The sequence below is a fragment of the Sebastes umbrosus genome, chromosome 9 (genome assembly GCF_015220745.1).
Source record: "Sebastes umbrosus isolate fSebUmb1 chromosome 9, fSebUmb1.pri, whole genome shotgun sequence".
Lineage (NCBI taxonomy): Eukaryota > Metazoa > Chordata > Actinopteri > Perciformes > Sebastidae > Sebastes > Sebastes umbrosus.
Window position 1 is genome coordinate 24,332,262 of NC_051277.1, and position 21,592 is coordinate 24,353,853.

General features: G+C 41.0%; 1 protein-coding gene across 1 annotated transcript; it reads right to left on the reverse strand.

Annotated features, from left to right (window-relative positions):
* Positions 1-169: 169 nt before the first annotated feature.
* insb (preproinsulin b) lies at positions 170-3,850 on the reverse strand. The gene is made up of 3 exons (XM_037780641.1): positions 3,706-3,850; positions 1,138-1,338; positions 170-431 (listed from the first exon to the last, which is right to left on the reverse strand). Exons 2-3 carry the CDS (start codon positions 1,325-1,327, stop codon positions 286-288), a joined length of 336 nt encoding a protein of 111 aa, XP_037636569.1. The 5' UTR covers positions 1,328-1,338; positions 3,706-3,850; the 3' UTR covers positions 170-285.
* Positions 3,851-21,592: the final 17,742 nt, after the last annotated feature.

Genomic DNA, 21,592 nt, shown 5'->3' on the forward strand with positions numbered 1-21,592 from the left:
GCTTCTGATCTTCTCAGCCATGTCCGTCCTCAGCCAGTAGAGGGCACTGTAGGACTGCAGCCGCAGGTTGGAGCACAGCAAAAGGCCATTACAACCCATATTTCATCCACACTATATACCCGCCACAAAGAACACACATTGACAATCTTTGCAGAGAGGAGCCTTGGGTTATGGGTCATGAAGCTTTATTTCCTTCACTTGATAAGACATAGCCAGCAAGTTATTGGGCCAGAAATTGACTTTTTTACAAGCTATGAGTGTTGCTAGTCGTAGAGTGACGATGAGTCAGTCGCAGTAGCCCTCCAGGTGGTAAATGCTGCACGGCTGATGGCAGCACTGCTCCACGATGCCACGCTTCACCTTGGGCTTCTCGCGGCCAGAAAGGGCCTTCCACATCCGCTGTTCCTGTCTGGCCCTTTTAGACAGGAACCCTTTGAAGTGGACAAAGTTTTCATAGCCCTGTGTTAGCTTCTGCTGCTGCTGTTGTGCAAAATTCCAGTTGCTCAAACTACATTTTAAACTGTTCACACTTTAACGGAGACGTAATGGCTTGGTAATCAGATCCCTCCAATCCATTTAGTCTTGTTAGTTTCCACTTCAAGAGGAGATATGACGGAGCTCCAACAGAGGCATATCATAGCTTACACCTCCTAAAGTTAACTTCAAAACATCAATAGAATGTTTGAAGCGGAACATCCAAACTATGCGTTTTGGGAGTAATGATATGGGGAATTTGGGGATTTCGTAAGGTTTACGGTTACTGGATTTGTCACATCATAGATGTTGAAAGCGACAATATCAAAGCCCGGCCCCACCACTGAATTCAAAAGAGGCCGGAGACGGGCTTTGCACACTAATGATGGTTTGGACAAATGCACAGATTCAGTTTCTAGCATGTTGTCTTTAAACATTTTTTTCCTCCAGCTAGGATCCAAATTGGCATTCTCATTAAACTGAGTATGAACTTTGAACAGTGGTGGGCAGTGACTGCAGAGGCACAAAGTCAGCCCGCCGTGTCTGGGGCAATGTCACACTGTTCCTCTCTGAACTCCCACCATCAAGGGGACAATTAGAGTTTAATTTACACAAGTCAAACAGAATATTCCCAAATAGTTCCCACAGTTAACGTGGCCTTACCGAGCATATGTTCCAGATCCCGCTTCTGGGGCCGGTTCGGACTGTAGAAAAAGCCCCGCTCTCCGCATACGAAGTAGAGGGTGTCCACCAGGTGGGAACCACACAGGTGCTGGACGGGGGCTGAAGACACCGCTGGGGAGCAGAGCGCCAGCATTAGCAGCATGGACACTGCACATGGTACCCTGGCCATAGGAAAGACACCTATTGGACAAAGCACAAAGAAAATTCACACATAAAATAGTACACATCGGATCAAATTTTTATTATGCTAGATTTCAAACAGTAGAAGTGAATCCACCCATCAATACTTAATACCTCGAGGCCAGACGGTTGAAAGCTAAAGGGATGATGTTCAAATTTGATCAGACCTTTCTTGATGACACTCAGGCATTACAAGACCACTTTCTTTTAATAACTTTAGATATAGATATTTTATGATGTTCCTGTGAAATTCTGCCAGATAGCTTCAGGCTTTGAGAGTATAATAACTCGAGAGACAACACTGAAGACGCGCAGCAATACCCCCAACCTCAAAATAAGAGCTTTGAAGTGAACAGAAAACTGAACAATTCATTATTTCATTGGAAAATCAAAGGCCAGGGATGAAAAAGCTTTGGTGAAACAAGGTCTTGCTGAAAAGTCATTGGATGATATTTGACTCAAATCTCTAAATCTGACAATTGGTGTGAGCCAAAGCGAGCAAAGTCAAAGATTAAGAAAAGTGATGAGTGCAAAACTTCCATCTTCATGACCTAGGCTGACTTCAAACTGTTATTTACTGAGGTGATGTGGTAATGATACTGATAAATTCCTGAAATAATTGCATAGCATAAAAGTTAAAATCAACCCCAATGTCCAACATCAAAAAGATGAAGTCATGTTATCTTTTTGATGTTGGACATTTCATCTTATTAGAAATCAGATTTCAGCTTATTAGAGATCAGACATCCAAAGTTATGTTTAAAGGTGCAGTGTGTAGGATTTGAAGACATCTAGTGGTGTGGTTGCAGATTGCAACCAACTGAGTACCCCTCCGCACACTCCTCCCTTTCCAAGACTACAGTAACGTGAGCTGCTGAGTGCAAAACCGAGCTTGCGCCTGCAGGGATTGTCAGCCAGCCACCCGGCACGCTGACAGAACCCGCTGTCTCAAGAGACCGTCTCGTAGACAAGAGGCTTTTACTTCCCTGTTGACGGATGGCTTTTACACATTTTTGTTGATTTTTATAATGGACATTTGCGTTGTGATAATAACTAAATGTGTAAAGTATAGCCATCCTGTCTCTTAAGACAGCGGGTTCTGTGAGCGTAACAGCTCACTTGGCCAGCGATCTTCACAGGCATGTCGACGAGACCAGCCTCTAGAGGGCTCCAGCTGGATCAGCTCAGAGCGGGTTCTGTCAGCGTGCCTGGCCGGGTGGCTGGCTGACAATCAGTTTATAGAGCTTCTCAACTCTGAAAACATCAATCAATTTTCTTAAAACTGCCAATATTCGAAATCTACACAGTTGAGTTCTCGCCTCAAAAATGCTCAGAAAATGAATTTAATGATGAAAAAACATACCGGTGTTCGGAGCGGGTAGCCTGCCTACAGAGCTGCCGTGGTTGAGTCGCTCTCCACAACCACGATAGACCCAAAACTCTGGTTAGCATCATAGCTAGGCTACCTAGCGTTTAAGTTTAGAACCCAGTAGCCAATAGAGGCAGAGTAGGGGCGGGTATTCCCGCAAAGTATGCTGGGTAGGCGCGCCTGCACATGCGCAGAACAGATCAGGCAGCTGGGACAGATCGGGCACTGACGGGGCTCATTCTAAGCTAACAAAAGCACAACCATTCTTATTTTCAGGTGATTATACATTCATGAAAACATAGTTATGAATATTATATTCAATTTCTGCCAATAGATTCCCCGAAATGTTACACACTCTTCCTTTAATATTATTTCTACACAGCTCCTATTGGAAATTGATTGTATTTTGATTCCTTTTGCTTTCCTTTTATCCCCTTATTTTATCCAAGCACCATCTATTACAAGCTAGAAAGAATGTCCCAACATCATCACCGTGGATACTGTCAGTGTATCCTCAAGGTCACCCCACACCTTGCTCTCCAGTTTAGCAGCTACAGTGCTCATGAGTGGGAATGATCTGTCCAAGATTACAGATTTTCATTAGTGTTATTAGTCAAATCCCATTTGTGATGGATACTCTCCCGAGCTGGAAGTCCGGCTCCTGTTTCAAGGTGAAAAACATATTTAGCAGTCATTTGGAAACTATATAGACCTTTTGTGGACATCTTATAGTGCACTGCAGATTATTGGATTGAAAATGAATCATTTTAACAGTGTCTTTAACAATGCACCTGTGCCAGGCATTACAACATTGGCAGAGCGTTCTATCTGGCCCCGCCACTCCTCTATCCCCCTTGGCTGTATGCCAGGCTCCTTGGCCCAGTAGATTGGTTGAATTATAGATCCTGCCTGTGCTACTCTTTACTTTCACCCCTGCTTATTATACACATCAATTTCAAAAGTTGAAATCTTGAGGGAATACAGAGAAACTTGCTTACCTGTGTTTGAGGCCTCAGTGCAGCAGAGCAGTTGGTGGTTACAAATGCAAAGGGCCAAGACCTTATAGGACTATGAAGGTGCAGAGAACATCGCCACCTGGTAACCTTTCCGACCTTTTAACTCTCCACCTGGGAGGGAAGAAGAGGCCGTCACCCTGAACGATACCCAATTCAACCCCTGCTGTCCTGACGGACATCGGTCACGAGCTGACAAACACCATATGTCAAGTTCTGATCACATAATGTAGATTAGATTAGACTTAGTTAGTGTTAATGACCACTAGTGATGGGTTTAAGGCGGAGCTGTGTGTAATGACTCATGAGGCAACCATGAGAAGTAATTTTTGTTATCAGTCTGTCTATGTCTCTGTCTTACAAAATCTTAAAAAAAAAAAACTCTGACTATAAGTTAGAAATGTCATATAAAAGAATAATAAAATATGCAATCTAAAATGACTTATATTAGTTAAATATCATTATAATGTCAAAAGAAACTACTGAAATGTTATGTTCAAAATCATATGGCAGGTTTTCACTTCCCTGGATGCATATATGTTGGTCATTTGTGCATAATGGGGCATTAGTATATATTATATTACTGTGGCAATATATACATGTGTGATGTGTCAATACATGTCCCTTCAAGGAATAGCAAAAGCAATTGGGAAAAGAATAAGGACAAATAAGGGATAAAATAAATACAAAAAAACAGTTTGTAAAAAAATTAATTTGAGTAATTTATATGTAAATATATATAAATAGAAGAAATAAATTAACAAATACATGTGAAAATAAAATGAAAAAGCTTATAATAAGGCTTTTATATTTTATTTGTCTTAATATTTCCACATTTATTTATTCTTTTTTATCTTTATATTTCCACATTTTTTATTTACTTACATATTCTTTTATTCATTCCTCTTTATATTTCCACATTTATTTTCTTTTACAGATTTATTTTTTAATTATGGCACTACTATGACTCCATAAGTTAGGCCTCCCTATAAACAACAATCTCTAAAAACATATCCATTGCTCATATATAGAGCTACTGTTTCACAAAATGTAATGCATGATAAATGTATTTCTTGGGAAGTTATTTGGCTGATTCTGTCCTCTGTTGAAGCCTTGTTTTATTGCATAGGTTTCGACTCGTCTCCTGTCATGTGCAGCAGCTGTTCTTTTTAATTGTAATGTGCCTACAGTATCCGAGGGTGGGCCAAATTTAGATGAGAGGTGACACGCTGTATAATTTTATGTCAGATGACGACTCATTTGTCAGGCCCTGAGGGAGCGGCGCAGCGCTGTACTATCACCTCTTTGCCTCTGTGGTAGAATGTAACTGTTAAGATTTACATTGATAGTAGCTGTCACTCAATGGACAGTGTTGTAATGTAATGACCTGTAAAAGAAGACGAGTATAACATAGAGCATAAACTGGAGGACAATATCAATACTGACTGAACATATTTATATAAATAAACTGGAATCAGTGATGCTGGGAAACCTTGATGGGTTTTTTTCTCTAACATTTCCATTGTTTGGCACATAAAATATTATTACTTAGACATACTAGTGAATATTTGTAAGATCTGGGGCTCTATCATATAAGCTCTTATTTTGTAGAGCCATAAGTTGAACAAAAATAACTTGTTTTATAACATGTACAAACAAGAATTTGCTACTTTTGGGGGCAAAAAGTCATAAAACATCTTAAGAATAAACCACCTCAGTACCTGTTCATTGTGTATGGAGCGGTCGTAGATATTCCATCATTCAGTGACCCTCAGGGGTCAGTACTCCAGTCTGTATCGCTGCAGGAAATAGAGGTACATGATCACGAATATCAGCTGAACTGTCCTAGGAGCAGGAATAATATCCAAAAATGTGTCACATTCACCTTTTAACTTGAATTTAAAGGTATTCCCCAGCTGCACGCTCACTTTGAAAAAGATCCTGTGGTCAATAAATCCAGGTACATCTTAATAAGTGAGACAGATTTCTGTAATTACATGTAACCTGAAGAACCTTTACAAGTCTTGAGATTGATAGAGCAATCACTTGTAATCGCCCTCCCATCAACTCCTGAAGCTCTTGGATCATGTTCCATGTTTTAAGTTTATTTGTGGTATTCTACATATATATATACATATATATATATACATATGCATGCCAGATCTGTATTTGCACGCTGTTTGTCTTGTCTTTGCACTGCAGGGTTCACATGGGCACCTTTTTGTATATGACTAAATACTATAGATAGCTCAGTCTGTCTATAACGTTTGCTGCTGCTGCTTTTATACATTTTTCTTTGGAAGCTGTCCACTAACAACATAAATGCTCTACAGATAATGCCAGCAGGGGTAAGAGAGATGTTTAAAAATCAAATTTCTGCTGTGTTTCGTACTGTGGTGTGTACATACCCTTTGACATGGGAAGATGCAATACACTCGAATTCTGACCTCTTACTGAGATTAATATGTAATGCAATCTAAATATTACAGATAGAAAAGTAAATGCAATATGAACAGCAGAACCCTACCAGAGCAGTTTACATGTTACATTCAAGTAAAGACAACTGCTCCCATTGGTATTAGTGCTTCTGGATAATGTCACTTTATTTATACAGATCTCATGCGGGTGTTAAAGTTTTGATCCAGAAAATGCACTGTTTGATCAAAGATCCAGTTTTTTGCTTTGGTTGTTTTTAGTCCAAAGGGAGTCGAGCCTCATCAATTTATGGAAATTACTACAACCTTAATGATGCTAATTTGTTGTCTCATGGAAGCTGGTGAGGTAATGTACTGGTACCAGGGTTTCAGATAGAGCTGCAACGATTAATTGATTAGTTGTCAACTAGTAAATTAATAGCAGACTATTTTGATAAACAATTAATCGGTTTGAGAATTTTTTAAAGAAAAAAAAGAAGTATAAATTCTCTTATTCCAGCACCTTAAATGTGAATATTTTCTGGTTTCGTTACTCCTCTATGACAGTTAACTGAATATCTTTTGAGTTGTGGACAAAACAAGACATTTGAGGACGTCATCTCGGGCTTTGGGAAACACTGATCAACATTTTTCACCATTTTCTGACATTCTATAGACCAAACAACTAATCGATTCACTGAGAAAATAATCTACAGATTAATCGACAAGGAAAATAATTTGGGCTGTCAAAGTTAACGCAATAATAACGTGTTAACGTAAATTCGTTTTAACTAACCCACTAATTTCTTTAACACATTAATGCAACTTGCAATTTTTAGGTTGTAGCGGAATCAGTTTTAAAGCTTTAAAAGATACTGACATCATACGAAACTAGAAAAACCTAAAGGATCCATTGGTACCAACCATTTCATACATTCCAAACATATGCTAAATTTTGTAGAGGAAAAACTGGCATGACCATTTTCAAAGGGGTCCCTTGACCTCTGGCTTTAAGATATGTGAATGAAAATGGGTTCTCTGGATACCCACGAGTCTCCCCTTTACAGACATACCCACTTTATGATAATCACATGCAGTTTGGGGCAAGTCATAGTCAAGTAAGCAAACTGACACACTGACAGCTGTTGTTGCCTGTTGGGCTTGAGTTTGCCATGTTATGATTTGAGCATATTTTTGATGCTAAATGCAGTACCTTTGAGGGTTTCTGGACAATATTTGTCATTGTTTGGTATTGTTAATTGTTTTCCAATAATAAATATAGAAATATATTTGCATAAAGCAATCATATTTGCCCACTTAATGTTGATGAGAGTATTAAATACTTGACAAATCTCCCTTTAAAGTACATTTTGAAAAGATAAAAAATTGTGATTTATTTCGGACTATGGACAATCATGCGATTAATCATGATTAAATACTTTAATATATTGACAGCCCTAAAAATTTTGTTAGGTGCAGCCCTAACATACAGTAAATATAATAATGCAGTAAAACAGGGGGTTTATCCTGATGTAATAAATTTGACTGTAAATGCCTTTTTCACAGTAAACCCAAATTTATATTCTGATTAAATTGGCAATTAAATTTTGGTTACTCCTGGCTGTAAATTTAATCGTAGGCTTCTCGATATATGCTATATGTGCTAATTTGATGTAGAAACAAGCCAGAAATACAGAGCCAGACGGTTTTCATCTGGAAACTTTCCCCCAGCTGCACCGTCAGATACTAATTAACCCCAAGTTCAACTCTGGGAATAAAAGCTGCCTCTAATGAGTGTACAGTAAAAAATCCTGTAGCTCTTTTACCGTTTTTGATGTATAATAACATTTTATCAAGCTGGAATGATCAAATACTCTTTTAATATATAAGACAAAGAACATCACATTAGGATCCATGCGTGCTAAAGCGGCTTTTGGGCACTGATGTTAATTCCCCTCAAATGACATGTTTTAGCTAAATGACAGGAGGGGGGGAGGGAGGGTCTTTCAAAACCTTGCAAATGAAAGGAGGGTCTTTGGAGGAATGATAAAAGAGAAAGAGAGAGAGAGAGAGGAAGAAAGCCACCCTGCACACTGCGATTTGAGAAGGTATTAAATGTAGAACCAGGAAAGGTCCAACTTTGCCACGCTTTGAAACTTGTCCCTCCAGGGAACCGGAGCACAGCGACACGAGCTGCAAACAACAGCCACATCCTTCTCGCCCCGGTCGCGTGGCTGCTTCAAACGAGCACATCAAATAGCAGAGGACTGGCAGACACCCTAGACATGCAGAGACAGACAGAAGTTGGGTGGAAAGTCGACTGGGTCCCTAAGGTGGCGAGTTGCGTAACTCGTCTTCTCTTCTGCTGCGTTTGAGGAGATAAAAGAGAGTGAGGAGTTCAGCCCGGCGAGATGTTGTTAATCTGCTCTGATAGCAAGCCTTTTTATTCCCATAATTATCCCAGACTTTTCTGAGGATGGAAACTGACGAGACTTAGAACATCAAAAAAAAATCGTTGACTTACGCGGGAGACAACAGAAACAGCTTGGATCATTATGTTTTTATGTGAGAGTTTGAACCGTAAGGAGGCAGAAGTAATGAGACAGATTTCCATAAGTCAACTCTTAGAACTGGATACTGATACAAAGATTCATCTCCGCTTCTTAGACGGAGCAAATCTTTGGATACCGAAGAAATCACTGCAGGACGAAGAGAGAAAGCATCAAAAAGTGTCCAAAAAAAAAAGAAGTTTTTGAATCTTTGGCAAGGGCAAACAGTTTGGATTCTGGCAGGTCTTGCAGCCCTGTCATATGCAAACATTTGTCTCATGCATGTGTGCGCATACACACAAAAGACAGACTGGACACGGACGCCTGTTCCAGACACTGCCCTCCGTGTGTGTCAAGGCCTGCTGGCCCGGATCCATGACAGAACGCCACGGAGTTTCAGAAATCGTTGGTGTTGATGTGCGTGTGTGTGTGTGAGCGTGTATTACCCACATTGTGGGGACATAAATATGTTTACACAGTCACATTGTGGGGACTCTACCTTCCAAATGGGGACCAAAATGCACGTCCCCATAAAGTAAATCATTATATTTTAGTGTAAGGACTTAGTTTAGGGTTAGGGTTGGCAAGTAGTAGTTACAGTTAGGATTAGGGTAAGTCTCCAGGAAATGAATGTAAGTCAATGTAATGTCCTCAAAAGTCATGAAAACACGACTGTGTGTGTGAGAGGGAGAGGGCTGCCCTGGTGTCTGCACTCTCCTGTCCTGCCAGTGACAGTCGCTAATCCAGTACTAACCTCTGTCATGACCTACTTTGCTCTGACACCTCTGTCTGGACCCTTACAGAACACACACACACAGTAATAATGAATAAAAAGAATGAAATCTCCTTATAATTCAAGACATTTAAAAAAAAAAAAACTGTACTTCATTCATAGCACACACGTAGAGAGAAAGAGAGAGACATTGGAGCAGATTAGAATTAGAAGTTGACAGGTTGTGTTGGGGAACAGAGCTTGGTAAGAGCACGGTTTGACAGCTGAGAAAATGACTACATGTTAGAAATGTGACAAGTCCCCAAGAGAGAGGTGAGGCAGGACAGAATGATGGCCAGTTTGATTTTCAGGCCAGAAAATAGATTTCTATTTAAACCCTCGTGTGACCGGCCTTTTCGAGTTGAGCTCAGGGCGAGACAAGAGAATTTCATTTAGAACTGGCATTTTTCTAGTTTGCGTGAGGCGTCCTTTTAGTTTGATGGATTGATATGAGAGCGCCTCGCCTTCTCTCTGAAGGGATTTTTTCTTTTTCTTTTTTTTCACACCACATCAGAAGGGAGAAAGATGTTTTGTCTCTTTGTACTGCAACCCTCCCGACTGGGTATTATAACCCTTCAATGCACCGATGAGAAGTAGTATCAGCTTGAAATGCGCTTGATCGCTCGCATTTCACATTTGGAGAGGGTGTTGATTCACTTTTTAGCTCTGTCTTGTTGATGTTGACAGCATTCAAAATCAGTTGTACGACCACGTCCATTTTAAGACTTGGAGACTGCAGCCATGCTAGTGAGGCTGTACTTAGGTATAGCGGCTCTTTGAGTTAACATCAGCATGCTAAGCTGCTCACAACACTAACTTCCTAATGTTTAGCAGGTATAATGTTTATGCCAGTAGGATACCTCTGTTTATGAAAAGTGAATGCAGAAGTGCCTTAAACTTGCATTCTTTCTAATAGCCAGCAGGGGGCGACTCCTCTGGTTGCAAAAAGAAGTCTGATTGTATAGAAGTCTATGAGAAAATGAACCTACTTCTCACTTGATTTATTACCTCAGTAAACATTGTAAACATGAGTTTATGGTCTCAATTGCTAGTTTCAAGTCTTCTTCAGTACAGCATGATGTTCATTTAGTAAATTATGGTCCCATTTAGAGTCAAATAGACCATAAAGCAGGGAATGCTTTAGGGCGTGGCTACCTTGTGATTGACAGGTCGCTACCACGGCTTTGTCCGGTGTGGGTGTTGTCCGTGTTTTCGTCTTACAACTTTAACCCTTTCACGGTGTGTTCTCGGTTGATGAAAGTTAATTGTAACATTTCGGTTGCCTAAAAATGTCTTATACAGCGTTTGGTCCTACTTTGCTCCACCCTCTCGTGTCACCTCTGTTTACAAAAAACAAGATAGCGACGGCAGTCCACAAACCAATGGATGACGTCAAGGTGGCTACGTCCACTTCTGTATAAAGTCTATGGTTTATGCCTAATTTATACTTCTGTTGAAAAGCATGCGCAGAGCTCCTGCAGAGCTCCTGCAGAGCCGCATAGATGCGCTGTGCACCTCCTGAAAAAATGTGACTAACCGCCAGGCCCCGCAGACGCCACAGAAGTTTGATTGGACATCAGAGCAGTTAAGAAGATGGCTAACAACCGTATTAACTCTAGGCACAGGAGCTCCATCATCATCATCATCCAAGTCTTCCATAATTGCTGCGAGCATGGCTAAAAAAAGCAGGGTCGTGCCTAGAAGGTAACCAGCAAATTGCAAAAACATGCAAAAACTCTCGTGAGACTCGCTGCCTAACAACCTATCCTAACCTTACCTATTCAAGGTCAATGCCTAACCTTAACATGACCAAATAGCAGTATCTTTCCAAGTAAGAGTATTATATGGTAGAATATTGCTGGCTATTTCTGTGTCATATATTCGATGTGTATATATTGATAATGGGAATATTTTTTTTACTATCACAAATCACCTTGTAGTTGTGGTGGAAGATAGATGGAGTAAAAAATCATGAGGATTATAGCAGAGCTGTGCACAGCCGCACATCAGGAATGCTTATGTGTGTCTCTCTGTGTGTGTGTGTGTGTGTGTGTGTGTGTGTGCATGTTTGCACAAATCGATAGGGCTGGTATCACCCCCCTGAGTCTGCCTCCTCCTTGCTCTTAGAGATAAAGTAGAGAAAGCACACCTACAGCCAGACGTATGAGTGGGATTAACAACAGGTGCTTATTTGGGGGAAGAACCTAAAGATAGAGGGATTTCAACACTTTTCATTATTTCGAGGAGAATGTGTACAGCAGGTGCTGTCAGGTAAAAGGTCAGAATCAATCAATCCAATGTTCTCTGCCAACCTGCCTCAAATTGCATATTGACTCTGTGCAACGCTCTCCAAACTGGTGGATTAGATGCATGTTGACAACTTTAATGCTACAGTGGAGAGGTATCTATATGCCGTTATTGTGTATCTCAGGGAGGTCTGAGTTGATGTTACTAAGCCCAAGCTGTACATCTCACTCCTTCCCGTGCTATCTCTTCCTCTAAAACTTTCTCTCATGCATTGTGCGGGCGGGAGAGAGGCGCTGTAGGGTTATGGAGCAGAATGCCAAACATGTCCACGTCCCTGTGTACGCGCGTGTATACCTGACACCTTAGACTTATCTCGATCTGTAACTGTCTGCTATCTGCAGGAGCTGTCAGCCCGATATATATAAGTAGTGTGCAGAGAGGGGCTGTACGTTGCCTTGTTGGCTCCCACCGAGTTCGCATATGGCATGTTGAATAGTAGGCACTACAGCTTTGATATGTTGATGAGAACCTTTTATGTTGTGTGAGCGTCTGCGCATGTGTTTTACTCTTTTTCTTTGCTCGAGAGGAGGAAGGAGATGCCTCAGATGTGTTGTCCTTTCATTCCAGAGTCCTCCTTTGAGGTAAGAGGATCCCATTGAAAGTTAACATTTCATTGTGGCTCGCCGCAGATAAAGATTGAATTATCTGTGTTCTCCTTAAATCCCCATTCAATTTTTTTTTTTAACAGGGATGAAAGATTTTGTCTGTGGCGCCCGAGGAGCTGTGTACCCCGCTGTTTGGTAATATCTGAAATTAATTCCTCCAACCGTCCCAGTTGTGCCTAAACAATTCAAGGGCAGTGATAGATCCGCAAATTGAGAATTTACTGAAAAGGCCTTTGTACTGCCAGCCAGTGATAGCGTTTTTTGTTAAGCATAATTCCATTTATCATTACTGTGTCCTAGCGCAAACTGGCTTGTATTGGCCAAACAGCAAACTATATGTGACGCTCAATCACAAGGGTTGTTACCCATTAATGGAAGTAGATTTTCTTGTCCAGCGTTAGAGAGAAAAAGAAAGGTGAGGATAATTCTTTGAAGTGAAAGCAAGAGGACTCCCCGCTGAGTCGCCGCAAAGACGGATTTCAAGGAACAGAAGGCAGGGCGGGGATGGAGAAAGGTGAAAACAGAGGACTCTGAGTTTTCTTGATACCGTGCATGAATACTTCATTGTTTCCAGGTAGGGCACACTCCATAATTCAACAGTATCTGGACCTGAGCTTCTCACCTACACAATATTTCCACTGTACACACACACGCACACACACACACACACACACGCACGCATGTTCGCCCTGTACACTGTGTGATTGGCCTTTGCCCTGGCCCAGTAGATGGCTGTCTCGGGATGTGAGTCCTTCTGAATGCAGATTCTGCATCATGGTCTTTATTTAATCTGCAAATATAACACAATGTAGTCATGGCTAATAGAGTCTGGCAGTTATGTCTGTGGATGAGGTTAAAAGGGCTTCCCTACCAGCTCTATCATATTTGATGGATCTCTGGTGATTAAGCTAGTTGCTTGGTTTGTAGAAGTAAAAGTTTTCAACAAAACTGAAATGAAAGTGACACAGTTTTGCTTTTTATATCCTTTAAAAAAAACAACTTAATGTTGACACTTGAGATAAACCTTGATCAGTTTATGTATTTTTTTTTTTAGTCATTTGGGGGCAGCGCAACAAACTGTAAACACAACATTGACATATTAGCACTTTAAAAAAATGATATGAGGAACAAGTTAGCAAGCAGCAGGTTATTTACACATTGAGAAGACATGAGCAACATTAGCATTCGTTTGAAGTTGTGTTTGTGTCCGGCTGATGAATGTTAGTCCAATATTTAGCTCTGTTTCAGCGCCCTCCTGAGAAAAATAGAAATAATATGCCTCTTTAGCTGCTAAATGCTCCACTGTGTTCACCAGCTAATCGCTAACTCTGTCTCTGTCTGCTGTTTGGTGCCGGTCAATGCCTAACCTTAATTATTTGAGGTCAATGCCTAACCTTAACTATTCAAGGTCAATGCCTAACCTTAACTATTCAAGGTCAATGCCTAACCTTAACTAGTTTAGGTCAATGCCTAACCTTAACTATTTGAGGTCAATGCCTAACCTTAACTAGTTTAGGTCAATGCCTAACCTTAACTATTTTAGGTCAATGCCTAACCTTAACTATTCAAGGTCAATGCCTAACCTTAACTAGTTTAGGTCAATGCCTAACCTTAACTATTTAAGGTCAATGCCTAACCTTAACTATTCAAGGTCAATGCCTAACCTTAACTATTTTAGGTCAATGCCTAACCTTAATTATTTGAGGTCAATGCCTAACCTTAACTATTCAAGGTCAATGCCTAACCTTAACTATTCAAGGTCAATGCCTAACCTTAACTAGTTTAGGTCAATGCCTAACCTTAACTATTTGAGGTCAATGCCTAACCTTAACTATTCAAGGTCAATGCCTAACCTTAAATATTTGAGGTCAATGCCTAACCTTAACCGTTCATGGTAAATTCCTAACCTTAACTATTCAAGGTCAATGCCTAACCTTAAATATTTGAGGTCAATGCCTAACCTTAACCGTTCATGGTAAATGCCTAACCTTAACTATTCAAGGTCAATGCCTGACAGCAATTTTACATACACATTAGGGGTGACGCGATATACTGGTATTGACCATAACTATGATATTTAAAAAATGAAATATTGATATGTTGATGTTATCATGTAAATAATCCAGCGCATCTTAAATCTTTTTGTATATACAATTTTGGTTACAGACTCCACCTACCTACACTTGTATTTTGAGTTTAATTAGTTTTCCAAAAAAAGACAAAGGCAAGAAGTTAAAGATTGGACTGATAGCATTATTATTATTTTTTTTTATTATTTATTTCAAATTTTCTTTAGATATTGCGATAATATCCTAAGTGTAAATTCTTTTGGCCACGACAATCGTGTAGTGAAATTCTGAAATTGTGACCGCCCTAATACACATCGTAATTAGATCCATTGTTAATATAAAAATATTGACTAGAGCAGCTTTAAGTTTTTTGTTAAACTTTCATCATGGGTGTGTTTGTGGTGGTTTGTTAGGACTTTACAATGTTTGGACTTGGTGTCTAAGAGTGTCATTTCTGTGGGTGGTGACCCTTTTAGCTGACAACCCTAATAAAGGGCATTCAACCCAAAGAAAATTACATGGGAAGTGACAGGAAATCAACAGCATAAAGTGACTAGAAAATAATACACTTTGGGAGCTTCTGCAATTTTTTTTTTAACATCCGCAACAGCTGCAGGATTCAACAAATTTTCTGCTGCACTGGATGTAAACAAGAGGAAACATCTATCTAAGGCGAGCAAATAATATCCCAAAATTTGAGAGAGGCAGAGCTCACTCGAAGACGAGGGTAAATATTAGCTCAGGAGCCTTCACACTAACAACTGGCTAAAGGACGGGACGGGAGGGGATTGAAATATGACTCAAAGTTAAAGATTCCAGCTTTACACATTAAAACAGGCAAAAAGGAGCTTTAATAAAGCAAACAGCGGCGATGATTTAGTGTGGCCAACCTGACTTGTCACAGAGGCAATCCTTCTAATAGAACCACTCTGATTTATCGCCGAGACTCTCCACAATGGAGACCGTAATGGGCTTTATTCATATTTTTATTTTACGAAACACGATGAAAGGGGTCATGGCGGCCATTAAGTGGATTAATGGTATGTGTTGGGTAAAGAAGATGCCATAAAGTCTTAAAAGTTAATGCTGTCATCTGCGGACTGCTGTCCTGATGGAGTGGGAGGGGCCATGCACAGCTAATAGACATAATTCAGCCAGGTAATGTTGGATCACTGGGGGGACAAGATGGATATCGCTTGGCCAATGTTATGGGGCGTGTCGTGGCGCGCCGGCACATTTACGCGGGTTATTTATGTTCCATAATGAAGAGCATAATGAAAATTGGACACAACTATAAATATGAGCAGGGGGAAAGCGTAATGTGGAGGGATAATCATCGACGCAATTAAGGTGTCGTACACATGCAGTGTGAGCCTGGCCTCCCCTGACTTTCTCCTCTTCCTTTCACCGAGGCCGTATTTTATCCTGAAACATCACGTTTAATCAGCCGGCGGATGTCAGCGTAAATCCCCTGGTCTCGCACAAGGAGGCTGGCATTTTAAATATGGTAATACCAAAGCAATAAAGCCTTTGGTTAGTCCATCTCCGAGGTTATTGACAACTATACTGTTACGTTGTTAGCGGCATTTCTCGGCCTTAATTGGTGTGTGGGTGTGTCTGCGTGGATGCTGTTTCTCACTGTGTGTATATTTGGGAGCATGAACAAAAAAGAACACTGACTACACATTTTGGTGCTCTGTCAGATCTGTCAGTCTATGAGAGAGAGGGAGAAGAGAGGGAGGGAGGGAGAGAAAGTTGGGTCAGGAGATCTGGAAGGGAGAGAGATGGAGACAGATGAGAAAGGGAGTCCGGGAGCCGGAGTGACCCTGCGGACCAGATGCTGATAAACTGCCATCACTGAGCGCTCTGTCAGCTCCGGCTCTCATCTGTCACTGTCATCCTGCTGCATTTCACCCCTTCCTCCTCCTCCTCTTCTTATTTCTCTTCCTTCACCTCCTCTGCATCATCGTTTTTAACTCCCCCACCTACTTCCTGTGTCCCAGCATCCCCTTTTCTTTTTCATGTTACTTACACACATCTATACGTCAATATCGTTCGCCTCTTAAGTAGATTATTAATAGCAGCCAGCCAGGCGGTCCTGTGTATGTAGCATATTTTTAAAACAAGCGTGAGGTGAATGCTTGAGCACGAAACAGCCTTATCCCTACATCTCTTCTTTGAAGCAATGATCTGATATTACGTGACAAAGATGATAGAGAATAGAGGATTCCAGGTATTTCTTCTTGAGCTCGAACGTATAATGCAGTAGTGTGTAGATGTATAGGTGCAGTTTTAAGATATCAAATATCAAAGATTATGACGTAACATCTGACAAAACCTTTAACTTTTCTTAGTTTTCTTTCTCCCTTTTATTATAACACCACAAAAGCACACAATTTAAAGATCATGGACTTGTAAATGCTCACATATTGGAGCCACGTACTCCTCAGTATAAATGTAAAAAATTTAAAGGGACCGAGAATGCTGTGTCCTTGCTCGGCAATAGGGGTTGGGGGAGAAATCCCTCAGGTTAATCTGTCTATTAGCAACTATTCTGGCTGTCACAACCAGGCTAGGACAGCCACTTGCAGGCTCAGATGACTTTGTTTTGTCCCTGTCTGAGAAAGCCCAACTGATTGGGACTGTGTGTGTGTGTGTGTGTGTGTGTTTATTTGTGTGTCTCTATGTGTGTGTCTCGAAAATAGAGCCACATAGACATTGATTTGTGTTTGGTGGAACAGATCAAATTGTCCCCCTCATGCTTGTACCCACTTTTCCATGGCAGACTGTGTGTGTGTGTGTGTGTGTGTGTGTGTTTTGAGTGTGTCTATGACTGTGTCTGCGCGCACACAACATGGCATCCTGATTCCTGGGCCAAACCGTCATTTTGCGCCTGTCACATTCTGTTAAGTGTAGCTCACACTCCTTCCTTAATTCCCCATATTCCCTTGTCGCCTCCAACGTCAATCCAGACGCTCATAAACATCACTTCTCAAAATGGCATCTGATTCATTACACCCCGCCACACACAAAGACGGGAGAATACAACCGCCTCCACCCACACACACACACACAGCAGTCTATGGTATAGCGCCAAATCTTAAGCTTAATTTCTCTCATAACCCACCCGTCTTTCGAACACTTTGCTGCTGTCTACCAGACCCTCAAAATATGATATGTGGTGGACACTTACAATGTTATAAGTGTATAGATTTTCCCTCTGGTGATCCCTTTAGTGTAAGGTGAACAACTTACCCTGAGTGTGATACTTGTACTTGATACTCAGAGAGCAGCACATAGACAAGGGTTACATACTGAAACTCTTGTTCTATTATCACAAGTGGAGACATCTATAGTGATGTACAGCCTTTGCTACTGTATACTATCTTTACACTGAAAATCTGTGAAGATGCTCAGTAAAAAGATTGAGTCTCCAATCTGCCCAAAGAAGGCTGTTGCTGTAAAATGGCAAAAGCTATCCTTTACTGTCTCCAGTGACGAGGAAACTTATTTGAGGGGTCCTTCTGTGATTAAAGTGTGTCACAGCAGTTGATTAACCATTGCACTATGTCACACAGACTGTGCATGGTATTGTGATCTCTAGGTTTAGGAGGCAAAGCCCAAGAAATGCATCCTCTGTTTCACATTCACATTACAACATAGCATCAAGACGAGTGATGGAGCCAATATTTAAAAACAAGAATTATCGCTCAGTCAAGTTGCAGTTTGAATCCATGTCTGTCCAAAATTTAACGTTTTATCCTATTAGACATTTGTATAAAATTGTTATAATTAGCATGAATTCTTGAGTTATGGCCAAAAATGTGTTTTCTGAGGTCACAGTAACCTTTGATCTTTGACCACCGATATCTAACCAATTCACCCTTGATACCAAGTGGACGTTTGTGCCAAATTTGAAGAAATTCCCTCCAGGCGTTCCTGAGATATCACGTTTGCGAGAATGCACCAGACAGACAGATACATAGACAGGCAACCCGAAAACATAATGCCTCCGGCCACGGCTGTCGCTGGCGTGGAGGCATAATGATAATCCGGAAATCATTTATGGTCGGCATCTTTTTCAGCAATAGCTATTAAATGCATTTATTCTGCAAATCATATCCATCATGATTAAGTCATATTAAGGCCTAACATTTGTATGTTGCTCTCATGAAGCATCCATCAATAAACCTCTCCCCACTGATTAAGCATAACTTAATACATTCATAATGATAAACCAACATGCAACTGCTTAAAGCTCCTATGTGAAGAACCTCAATAACAAGCTGATAGATACACAGCCCTACTTATTTTTGCCTTATACAATTTTTATGGCTCATGTGTTAGCAAAGAATTGTCCACTTACATATCCAGCAAACACAGAGAAACATCATCCTACTGGAGTCATGTTTCTGTACACCTGACAACTTTAGGCTTGAAAGCTGTCTGTTAGGTAGTCATGGCCACTCATGATCACCGTATATCTCTGTTGCACCAACCCCTTTACTTCCATAACGGCTATCTGTCCGAGCTCTGGAAGCCTCACAATGGCAGCTGTAAACACAAATATGTGCAGCTCCTATCACCTGGTGCGGATGGTACTCTTGCAGTGCTGTGTTAACCGCACTATCTAGTCAAGTACATTTTATATCCATCCATCAATCCATCCATCATCTATACCCACTTGTTCTGTGCAGCGTTCCCAGGTGGCTGGAGTCTATCCCAGCTCAAATTGGGTGAGAGGCAAGGTCAGTTTTATATATATATCGCCTAAAATCACAAATCACACATTTGCCTTAGAGAGCTTTTCAATCTGTACAACAGACTAGACCCTCTATTCTTAGACGTGGCCCATTCGTTGAACTGGGTCACAGGAATAAGGTTCCACGTACTTGAGAAAAGTGCAAACATCTAGGGAATAGTTGATCAGTAGCCATGAAGGATTACTGGTAAAGCCGTGTGGAAATGTCACAAGTAAAGGATGAAATACTGGTATTTTACCATCTTTTATTGAGGATGCAGGAGAGATGAGATTGGTTTAAATAAGTTAAAATGCCAGGCTGGTGGAAAAATACAAGAATAAAAAAAGTTCAGTCCCACTTAGCCCCTTAAAATGTCCACATGTACTGTTGTACCAAGTGTTCATGCCCACCATCCCGAGCTGAGGGGCACTCAGCAGCCCTAAAAGAAGAAAGAATGTGATCACGAATGACATCCTCCTCAATCAAAGTTTATCAGGGCTCAGCCACCTCAACTAAAATCCCACTACAGCCTATAAAAGCTTCAACAACTTACGGGCATGAATGCAAGTCGTTTGTTTCGGTTAATTGTTTGCAGTGAATTTTGTGTTTGGTGGTATAAGCTGTGCAGCCTACAGGTTCACTCGTATATTTAATTTAGTTAATTTTGGGGGAAAAGCAGAGTGTGTCTTCATTTTATTCTCTGCCGAGCGGTGGTTAATTTCTTGCTTCCCTACTCAGGCACTCTGTTGCTCTTGACAATTGATATATAAGAGGAAATGAGAAAAAAACTTGTGCTAATTGCTGTTATGCAAAGCTAGCAAAACATGTGGTGTTCTCACCAATTACCCTTGTTCACACATACATGCAGACACACATATGTGACAGAAGCTAGTTGTACTATGTTCTACTATATTGGTCGGGGGGAGCCTCAGCTCGATGCTGGGCAAAGATGTGAGACAAAACATTTATACACCACTAGCACATCAGCGCCCCGAGCCAGAGGAAATGAAGAAGGTGGACTGGCCACGGGAGATCTGGCTAGACTCATTCTTGAGGGTTTCTGTCTCACCCACAGGGAAGTGGCACAATGATTACTATCAAGCGCTGTTGTTGCTACACTACACCATTGCACCATTAAAACTTTGCACTTTGCCTGTTTACACAAAAAGGTGCAGGAATGACGCGATAATGTGCAAGGCATTTAGCGTACATTAAGAATGCCTCTCTTGCCTTTGGCGTGTCATTTGTACGCCATGTAGTCTGTACAGACTGCAATATAAACACATTTGCATAAATATACTACGCTCAGAGTTAGTGACGTAGAATAAAAAGCATGAAAGACCGCTTATGGCCGGCAGATGGGGTGGTGGACGGGTCCAACAAACACACAACTTTTGACCAGGAGACAGACTTTAGCATTGTGCAAATCCATTGCTGCGAATTGTGTGCAGCTCTGTCCAATCAGAAGCAATCAGTTATGTAAACAGGAAGTCACTGAAGCACCACAAGCTAATACAGCTTCCAAAAATAACAGTTACATATACGGGGAAATATTTGTGTTAATAAGAAATAGTAGTAGTCATTATGTTTATAATTAATGAACATCTGGTGCTGCCTATTTATACACCCAGCAGAAATTAGCAGAAACATTAGCTTTCATTTCAGAGCTGTGTTTGTGTCCACCTGGCGAATGTACGTCCAGTATTCCAACCCAATCTCATGGGAAGGTGTATAAATAGCACGACATGAGAAGGACATTTCGCATGTCATTTTTACGCCACGCAACAAAACTACTACTACTACTAAAACATGGTTGGGCTTAAAATAAGTATGTAAACTAAGTAAAATACTTACAGACACCATGTTCAAAACAACTCAAAAACACTTTGGGACACAAACACATCGGTCTCCTGGTTGAAAGTTCAGTGTTTGTTTGACCCATCCGCTTCCCCTCCCAACAAGCAGTCTTTCTCACTTCATATTCAACCTCACTAGCTCTGAGTGTAGTATAGTTACGCAGATTTGTTTACATTGCAGTTAATACAGACTATGTGGCGTACAAATGACACGGAAAAAGCAACAACAGCTTTCTTATTGCACACAAAATTACTAGCAAATTACCTCGTCATTCATATGCCATTTAGTGCAACCGGGCTGAGTATTCACTCTCCTTTCAGCTCTGTTTGAATCTCCACCAACTCCTGAAGGAAAAACCTGGCTCTTTGGCTGCTAAATGCCCCACGAGGGTCACCAGCTAGTCCCAAACCTTGTCTCCCGTTTAAGGTTGGGTAGGTAGTGGACACCGGGCTGGTCGGAGCAGAAAACAGCTATACCTGCTGCAGCTGGTAACAAGCTCGATTAGAGCAGTGAGACTGTATAATAACAAGTTGGGAGCCATAGGGCAAAAACTGTCT